The sequence below is a fragment of the Simochromis diagramma genome, unplaced genomic scaffold (genome assembly GCF_900408965.1).
Source record: "Simochromis diagramma unplaced genomic scaffold, fSimDia1.1 OVJJ01000510.1, whole genome shotgun sequence".
In the NCBI taxonomy this organism is placed as follows: domain Eukaryota; kingdom Metazoa; phylum Chordata; class Actinopteri; order Cichliformes; family Cichlidae; genus Simochromis; species Simochromis diagramma.
Genome location: NW_024387326.1, coordinates 2,800,607 through 2,810,746, shown reverse-complemented (window position 1 = coordinate 2,810,746; position 10,140 = coordinate 2,800,607). Strand labels below are relative to the sequence as shown.

Sequence of the window (10,140 nt, the reverse complement as noted above, 5' to 3'; positions counted from 1 at the left end):
TGCCCTTCATGCAATAGTAATGAAAAAAGACTAAAACTAACACTGAAACTAGTAAAAACTAAACTACAACGTAACATTTTCAAACAATAAAAAATAAACTGAAACAGGAAAATCAGCCGACGTGAACTAAATTGAATTTAAAAGAAAAGTCAAAAACTAATTGGAAAATACAATACTATAGTAAACTGCTGCCCTCCTGCTCTAAGACCACGTTATTTACTTAAGAGCTGATCGCCTGCCTGGTCAGGAACGCGCTAATAAAGTAAATGCACATTTTGGATTAATTTCCAGATTTTTCTATTAACAAGTATCTTTTTCTTCTTCTTCTTTTGGCTGCTTGCTTTAGGGGGCTCCATCTCACCTGTAACCCCCATCATTCTCCTCCACCCATCTTCCGTTGTGACAGATATGATATGCACCAACCTTCTGCATATCATCCTTCACAACATCCACAAATCTTCTCTGAGGTTTTTCTCTTTTCCTCCAACATCTTCTATCCAAGGCATCCCAAACCCCCTCAGCCTTGGCTCTTTAACTTTGTCTTCTGTCGTCAATCTAAGATGTCCTCCTGATGTACTCAACCAACATATATTACAAACTATTACATTCTTTCAACAAATGAAAGAACATTGTCAAAAAGCAACAATACTTTTAATGCATATATAACTGTGTGGGACAATACGGGTTTCACTAATCGTACATTCTTTTTTTTTTCTTGTAGCTGGTTCTTCTCAGAGCAGCAGGTCTGAAGAAGAGTTTCATGACATGGCGCCATCTAGTGGATATATGTCAGTCCTACACTCGGCTTCGTCTAATGAACTTGAACGCTCATGGGTTTAGAAAAGTCTATTTTTTGTTGTTGACGTATATATTTTTAATAGACTTACAATGCAACAGTTCATATATTATAAGTCTGTAAGTTATGCCTAGATTAATAGGTGATAACTCGCTATATCTAATGCTATAGAAATGATCAACTATAATATAATATAATATAATATAATATAATATAATATAATATAATGTGTTTGCTCTCTGAGCTCCGTGTCTCTTGCTAGCTTAATAAATTTGCCAGCGAGCACTTAAAGTAAGTGAATTTTCACTGAGCTTCTTTTGTGTCAGCGGTGTGAGGAACGTGTCTGAAAGCCAATTAAACTGCGTGCACAGACCCAGAGCCCACCCTGCAGCGTTCATGTGGCCATTTGTCGCTGACATGTAGAGTAATGGGGCGGGAGGAAGTGCATAACAGGATAGTCTGTGGTGCATATATCCCGACGTCGGCAACTAGGAAAAATAGTTAGCTAGGTTTATGATGGCAGGAGTAGGTGGCGACGCAGTATGGTAGTACGAAATAGAAAAGAAAAAAAATAACAAAAACATAAAAGTACTCATGATTTCCCCTCATATAACTCTTTAGACGGCGTCGAAACGGCCATCTTTTCAAGCTAAAAATCGAATTTCCCTCGAGTTTTTGGCGTATTAAATGGAGGAGAAGAAGGAAGACGGCGACTCGGAGATACAGGAACACGGACCCGAGCACTGGTTCTCAAAATGGGAGCGACAGTGTTTGGCCGAAGCGGAGCAGAGGGAGCCGAGCGAGGAGGACGTCGACAACGAGCAGGATAAACTGTGGCATCTCTTCCAGAACTCCGCCACTGCCGTGGCACAGTTATACAAAGGTCCAGCCCAGCGCTCTCCTTTTTGCTTGTCCGTCTAACGGTGCCTGCATCCCCCCTTGGCTTGTTTGTTAGCAGCCTGACTGTACACCGAGCCCTATAAACTAACATTAACGGCAGTGTAGCTAGCTCTTTAGGAAACTCCTCGTCTAGCCGGGTACTGGGGAAACTATCGTTTACAGGTGAATTTTGCAATGCTACATTTTTTTCTAGCTAGTCCGGGCTAGCTGGTGACAAAGAATTGTGAGATATAACTTGGCGTTGTGTAGTTACGCCGAGCACCAAATAGCAGTGGCCACATCGACGAAGCGATGAGGTAGTTCGAGTTAACGCGAATACTTTGACACTAAAGTTTGACAGCCGCTATCGTCAGGTTAGCCAGGCTAGTTACAAAATGGCGATGGCAACAACAATCGTAGCTACGCGACATTCCCAGATGACAGTCTGCTGTGTGCTGTCAGTGTTAACATCTGCTACACCGGTATCGATTGGTTGCAGACGTTGTCCCCCAAACGCGTTGAAATAAGAGCCCGCACATACGTGTCCACTGGCTTTGTTTTGTTTTTTAAACAGCCGACTAGCTGGCGAGTTGAGCCGATGCGAAACGTTATAATCACAAGATGGCGAGGATAATATTGGTTTGTCTACAATCTGCTGTAGCTTGGCTCTTATCGGTCGGGATAAATCCCCGGCACGTAGAAACGGGAGTTTGGCTTAAGTCTTTACCAGTGTGTGTGTTTGACTGGGCTCTGCAACTTTACTGCTGAGAGGGCAGTTAAGTTCGTGTGTCGGCACTCTCCTGCTAAACAAGCTGCTGCCAAGCTGGCCATCTAGCGCTGACTGCCAGTTATTTTTATGCCAAACCCTGTCCCCCTTGCAGTTGTAGATGCAAGACAAAATGGCGAATGAAAATGATCCTCAACTTCAACCCCTTTGCTGTCATTTGACCACCATTAGTATGGCACCATGGTATTTGCTTTAAATTACAAGTGTTTTTTTTTTTTTTGTTTTTTTTTATTATTCCTCTCTCACCTTCAGACAGAGTATGCCATCAGCAGGGCCTGTCATTGTGGGTGCCATTTCAGAACGCTGCTACAGCAGTCACCAACCTTTACAAAGGTAACCAACCACATCCTCCTCCATCCTTGTTCCTTGACTACCAGGTTCTACACTTCATGTTGTGTCTGTGCGTTAAGCCAGCGGTGTAGACTCTGGCTGTAACTTTGTTAGTTTTGGGAAAAGTTTTTGATCTGTCTCCCCACATGAAAAGGTAAACAGAAGTGGTTATTATCGCTGATCAACTCCGTGTTAATCAGCTTGTCACATGGTTTAAGGGACCAAAAACACACAGCACAATGTCCGATATTCACTAGTGAAACAAAGCCTGTCTCTTAGTAGAGCATCTCCACTTCTAAATACATAATAAATAGCGTACAACATGAGAAATGTTAAATAGAGATCCATATTTGGTTGGCTTTGTTATATATAATCGTGAACAGCTGTTGTTGTCTTTCACTCTCACAGAGAGTGTCGAGGCCCATCAGAGAAGCTTCGATCGGGGCATCCAGATAGGACACCAACGTCGTAATAAGGTGGGTCTTGTTCCTCTGCTTGTGACTAATTGTCACTTTACAGTTTCCTGTCATAGACTGTCGTTTAGGAAACAAAAATTAGCTATGCACGACAGGGTCAATGAAGGATATTACAAAAAAAAAAAAGACTGGATCGGTGTTTGTTGATAACTGTAGAGCCTGTGACGCAGCCTTCCCTATTACCATGCGGTTGTCTCCCAGTGTTGTCTCCCAGTGTTTTGCAGTGGCACACATGATAGAGAGAAATTAAAATGGTGGGACTTTAACCCTCCTGGGTCCCTTTTCATTGTTAAACAAAGAGTAAACATTTGTCCCTGTATTTTTTCCACTTCTTTGTTGAGACTGTTGGAGTAGACCTGAGGGAATTGACTATCTCCCTCCAGGAATTTACAGACATTTGTGAGCCCTTATATTGATGCTGTGAATAATATTCCTTATGTTGAGATGATGAGTGTTATTCTTACTGATAAGTTCAAAAACGCAATGGAAAAAGTAGCTGGAAATGTAACTGTACTGAACAATCTCAACAGTCGCCGCCTGCTTCAACCTGCCGTGTAGTTAAATTTCTCGGGAGATGTGCGTCAGGTTGTGCTGTAGGGTTTCAGTATATGCTTCCTTTTGAAGCATAAATTCTCAGCTTTTTATAATGTGCATTGGATTACAGGACATGTTGGCCTGGGTGAAAAAGCGCCGGAGAACCATCCGCAGGGAGGATCTGATCAGCTTTTTATGCGGCAAAGCACCACCGCACAGAAGTAGCAGGGCCAACCCTCGGCTGGCCATGGTGGCCCCCAGCCGCGCTAACTCACCAGCAGAGACTGGCTCATCTGTAGAAGCGGACCTCCAGCCCTTCAGGGAGGCCATAGCACTGCACGGTGAGGACATTTAAGTGCAAGGCTGACTCGAATGCCAACTCCATACCAAAGAATCAGAATTGACTTACACCCCCTCAGTGGCAGCTACAATGTTAAATAACTTGTGTGTGTGTGTGTGTGTGTGTGTGTTATTTATGCTCGTAAACGTATGTGTGTGACCTCCTGGTTCCTAAGTTTGATAGATAAATGGTTAATGTTCCACAGTGACTGTGAGATGAGGTCTTTCATAGGAGACCTTTTAAATAAGTCTGTCATATCTGAGCATTGCAGTGCTGTGTTTAAGGCCTCTCATGTGTTCATGAGAGAGGCCTTCTGTGTTTACGCCTGTGAGAGATTGGAGGCTTGTCCTTCTGCTACATGTGGCTCAGAGATAAGGGTATTTTTGTGAAAGCACTTCTTTTTTTTTTTCTCCCCCTGTTTTTTTTTTTCCAGGTCAATTCCTGTCATTTGTGTTTGCAAGACACTATTTGACTAATCGAAAGACAGATTGTTTCCTATTACTCACCTTTCTATAATTAAGTTCCATTTGAATATGCTGGTATTTTTTGCTGTGCTGTACCACAAATAAATACTCAGAACTTGACGAGCGTCACATTGTGGGTGCATCTGAGGTCAGACTGGGTCAGATTACAGAAACGGAAGTCTGACATTTCACAGTTCATCAGTTTATCACCTGTTTGTATTTTGCTGTGATCATCAGGCCTGATAGATTAACTTTAACTTGGTTGAAATTAGGGACATGGTGATTAACTGCAAGCCTTCTCTTTTTGTATATCTCTGTCAGATTGGATCATGCGCTATTGGTGGTTTTTTAACATGAACAATGTGCTGAGTGTTTCATTCCTTTTTAAATAGATGAATTCAGCCTTAAATTATTTCATTTGTTGCATTAGAAATGAGAAAATGGCAATATTACTCAGTGCTGTCACTTTCTCCTGAAATAGCTGCGTAATCAGGAGCTGATAGAAGAGCTTCCTTTTGAGGGGAACAGATGCTGATGTGATTTTTTTTTTTTTTTTTTTTTTTTTTTTTTTATGTTGGCTTTTATGAAAAATGAGTTTGTCCAACCATTTAAAAGATAAACAAAATTATCTTTTTTTTAATAGGCCTAATGGAAGCTTTCTTCTTATCGGAGGCTGTAAATGAGACGTAGACGTCTACCTGCTGCTAAACTTCCTGTTCTTTCGTCTCCTTCTTCAGGTCTGAGTGGTGCCATGGCGAGCATCAGCGTCCGCTCCGGTGCTCCGGGTTCTCCTACACATGTTAGTGGGAGTAGCAGTAACGGAGGTGGTGCGAGCGGAGGTGCTTCTTCCGGCTCTGGGCCGGTGTGCCGCAGCAGGCGTAACGGGCTCCAAGACGTCGACCTAAACACTTTCATCTCAGAGGAGATGGCGCTGCATCTGGACTCTACTGGCGCCGCCTCTGCCGGAGGGGGGGGAGGAACCAGGAAACGAAACTCCACCCAATGTAGTGATGTCATCACAGACTCCCCAACGCACAAACGCAACAGGATGATTTGATCTGCCCCTGCCTACATGCGAGGCGAGGGGATGGTGGGTGGGTTAGCCTTCAAAGCCAAGGCTAGGAGAGGGGGCGGGGGGATGGATGGGCTCGTGTGGGACATGTGCAGATGTACAGTCACGCGCACTCGGATGCTTCGGCTGAAGATGAAAACGAGGACTGAAAGCTCTCGAATTCTAGTCCTTGTCTCCTTTCCCAGCTCGTATACTACAAATCATCGATCTACAATCAAGAACACTTAACGAGTGGGCGTGAGTGTGCGCGCACGTGACCAGGAAGTCACGTCGCACATTCCTCAAACACCGCCCTGGAAAGGAGACAACGAAGAAAGTTCCCGACTTATCCTGGGATCCACACAGTTCTTGAGGGGGGCAATAACGCTCCGTGCTGCTCGACAAGTAAAAGCCACTTTGATCTTTGACACATTTGTGCCCTTCCCTCCCTTAACCTCACTCATCCTCACCCGCCACCTTAATAAGGAAGTGAGGGCCATGATCAAATCGCTTCACTCAGTGGATTGTGTCGCTCGCCAAACGTTGGACCCGAGTCACCCCTGCGTTAACCCCACCCCCCTTCTTTTTGTTACTTCATCATTGCAGCTCTTAGTTGGCGTAGCCTGTCAGTGGTGGAGCTAAATCGCCTAGTAGGAGTACGGGTGTGTGTTTGTGGCATCACGCTGCCTCATCTGCCACTTTGTAAGCAGTTCAGTTTGTCTGGCTACTAGGTTGATGGCGTCTAACTACAACAGCAGGCTGTCAGTGTTTGGACATTCATTCAGACTTTATTCTCTGCTAAGTGCTCTGCTTCTACGGTGGCTCGATTTGTACTTCAGGCCGTCACCTTTTCTTTGTTTGTAGTTTTTCAACCACCAGTGTTAAAATTCTAGGTTTGTTGCCACTGTTTGCAGCAGCTATAGCCAAGTTAATTTTCCGTTCTTTTTCCACTTTTTTTTCCTGTTGTTGTTGCTGTTGAGGATAATGGAAAAGGAATTGTATTCTCTTTGTTTATGCAGCTTCTCCAACAGCCCCTTACCCCCTCTGCTCTGGTCTTATTATGAAAGCAGCTGCTGTTTTCCCGTCTTCGTGGGATGATTCTGATGAGTTGCAATAAGGATTTTTTTGCACTTAGTTTTCACTTCTGACTCATGCAAATAAATCGGCTCTTCCATTTTTATTCCAGCTGTACCTTTGTCCGGCCCTAAACGTGCACACTTATGAGTTGTCCACACACTACATTCACCTCTTTTCTACAAATAGCGGCGCTGATCTAATCATGCATTTCAGCCAGGCGCCACAGCACCGCTCATCAAAATTAGAACCACTCATGCTGATGGCAGTCGTCAGATTCAGTGTCCACCGTGCTTTTCAAGATGCTCGATAACATTTAGCCCTCTAACTTGATTAAAAACGTGGGCAGTTTCCCAGGAAAAACTGGCTCGGCGCCGCTTTTGTGGAATAGAGGTTTAAGTGTGGGGATGCTTAGAAATAAAACAGGAGCTCTCGCACTCGATTTTTTGTCACTTCTTCAAAATTATTTGAACACGTCGCAGAGACTGTTTGACATATGGTGTAAGATATTGGAAGAAAAAGCCGAACTTAACTTTTTAGGCTTTAGGAGTGGTGGCACGCTCAAAAACAACCACCAAACATGCCACCCCGCGCACACGAGGTAACTGGGCCAGCGTGTCGGATGGGAAGATGGGTGCTGTCTGTATTTTGTGAAAGGGGTGTGTGCATTAATAAAATGTGGATGGGTTCGTTTTTTGTTTTGTTTTTTTAAACTTGGTACAGAACGAAGTAACATGGGGTTGAGTTTCATTCCTACAATGGTTGTTTACTTCCAACATTCAGTGAGGGAGCAGAGCAGGAGACATTAATGGCACATGAGTCAATAAACGGGGTAAAACAAAGCAATATGAATCGGTTTGTTTTAGGATGTTAACGTGATGTTATCAGAGCTAAACCTGAGCATGTTTGTGGGTGTAAATGATTAAAGAAATCTTGAGTTGTCTCAGTATTAAACCAGCCCTGCCGTGTTAATGATACAGCGCGCTGTTCTACCTGTATTACGCACAGGAAGTGACCAGTGTGGTGTTAATGTTTCCTGCTTTCTTCTCCGTTTGTTCCTCATGTTGACTCCAGTTCTCTCCCTTTCACATTTTATGGCCTGTGAAGTGGCCTTTATTTAGTTGTATAAAGCATGCCAGTTTGGTTTTTTTATTTTGTTTTTTCTTAACTTAAATTCTGGTCACCGATTTCATTTTGCGTTTTCTTTTTTGTGCTCTAGGTTGCCTTTTATGATTTCAGGCTTTTCAGTAGGAAAAAGGACCCGGGTGATGTTTGGCGATCTGTCAAAGTCCTGGATCTGTGAAACCGCTGAGACTCAAAATGTAAGCTTGGTATTGAACACCTCAGCTTTGCCTGCAGAGGGCGGAGGGGAGGTGGGGTTTAAGTGTCTGGTAAGCTGAGCTGCTTCAGCCATCACTGATTCAGTGAATAATCTTAACATAGGACCCAACCTTGATTCTTGAACAGACAAATGTGCCGTAAAGTCACATTTCAGGTCGTGTGCAGTTAAACCTCTGAGTTTCAATTTTGGCAAACAAACAAAAAAGTATTTAAATTTATTTAGTTTTAGGTGGTGTAGCTCCTGAGGACTGACTGGTCTGCTTGTCCACACGCTCTTCATTAAAGCAGAGGAATGCATTTCGAAATGTTCTAGTTTTCTTCTCTTAGACGCTTTGGCTCGCTGTTCTGTGTCTAACACTCCACTTCGGCAGTATTGTTTCTGAGACGAAACGAGGTGTTCGGCTACAAACTAGTAGCTTCACCCGCCTGCTGTTTCTGTTGCACGTCATGTCAGTTACAGGGAAGTGTGTGTGCTGACAGGAAAAGCACTTAAAGATTGAGCCTATCAAAGGATGTCTTCTTCCCAAAGGTTTGACTGAAGAGTTTGATAAGAGCAGGATTGTGCCGTCTTTGCAGTCCCACTGTTAAACCTGCGGAGTTGACCCCCGCTCCCCCTCCTCAGATCAGCTTGGGGTCACCCTGTGTTTTCTGTTTCTTCCCTGAGCCAGTCGCAGCCTTCATCCACATTGTTTCATCAGGGTGACTCATGCCACAAAGTCTCTGGAGCCAACACTATCATCAGCTGTTTCTTATTTGTTTAAAAAGGTAATAAATGGCTAATCTATATACTGAACATTTAATTGTTGGTATGATATATGTGGTTCACATTGTAAAGGAAATAAAACCATTGAATCGCAATCGGATCGGCTGTTTTATTTTAAAAATAAGGACAGCGTTTTCAGAAAGATGCTGTAAAATGGGAATAAAGACAAAATATAACCGTTAAAAACAGGCAGTAAGGCCTCTTAGTGCCATTTCCTGTTCTAAACAGTGTTCTGTTTTAGTCACGTTTCACAGCAGCACAGCTCTTCTGCTTCAGATGATCTTCACGTCTACATTTCCCTGTCAGTTTGCAGTTCTTTAACTTCGTCAGTAAATAAGCAAAGTATCGAAACTGTTTTTTCTTCTCAAGCATAAATGAGGAGCAGGTTAACAGTACAGGGAGTGCAGAATTATTAGGCAAGTTGTATTTTTGAGGAATAATTATATCATTGAACAACAACCATGTTCTCAATGAACCCAAAAAACCCATTAATATCAAAGCTGAATGTTTTTGGAAGTAGTTTTCAGTTTTAGCTATTTTAGGGGGATATCTGTGTGTGCAGGTGACTATTACTGTGCATAATTATTAGGCAACTTAACAAAAAACAAATATATACCCATTTCAATTATTTATTTTTACCAGTGAAACCAATATAACATCTCCACATTCACAAATATACATTTCTGACATTCAAAAACAAAACAAAAACAAATCAGCGACCAATATAGCCACCTTTCTTTGCAAGGACACTCAAAAGCCTGCCATCCATGGATTCTGTCAGTGTTTTGATCTGTTCACCATCAACATTGCGTGCAGCAGCAACCCCAGCCTCCCAGACACTGTTCAGAGAGGTGTACTGTTTTCCCTCCTTGTAAATCTCACATTTGATGATGGACCACAGGTTCTCAATGGGGTTCAGATCAGGTGAACAAGGAGGCCATGTCATTAGCTTTTCTTCTTTTATACCCTTTCTTGCCAGCCACGCTGTGGAGTACTTGGACGCGTGTGATGGAGCATTGTCCTGCATGGAAATCATGTTTTTCTTGAAGGATGCAGACTTCTTCCTGTACCACTGCTTGAAGAAGGTGTCTTCCAGAAACTGGCAGTAGGACTGGGAGTTGAGCTTGACTCCATCCTCAACCCGAAAAGGCCCCACAAGCTCATCTTTGATGATACCAGCCCAAACCAGTACTCCACCTCCACCTTGCTGGCGTCTGAGTCAGACTGGAGCTCTCTGCCCTTTACCAATCCAGCCACGGGCCCATCCATCTGGCCCATCAAGACTCACTCTCATTTCATCAGTCC

The 10,140-nt window shown here is 43.3% G+C and overlaps 1 protein-coding gene across 1 annotated transcript; it reads left to right on the top strand.

The window, feature by feature from the left end:
• The first annotated feature begins 1,220 nt into the window (after positions 1 to 1,220).
• cunh16orf72 (chromosome unknown C16orf72 homolog) lies at positions 1,221 to 8,930 on the top strand. Its single transcript, XM_040005914.1, has 5 exons — positions 1,221 to 1,679; positions 2,715 to 2,795; positions 3,201 to 3,268; positions 3,933 to 4,143; positions 5,344 to 8,930. Exons 1-5 carry the CDS (start codon positions 1,484 to 1,486, stop codon positions 5,661 to 5,663), a joined length of 876 nt encoding a protein of 291 aa, XP_039861848.1. The 5' UTR covers positions 1,221 to 1,483; the 3' UTR covers positions 5,664 to 8,930.
• Positions 8,931 to 10,140: the final 1,210 nt, after the last annotated feature.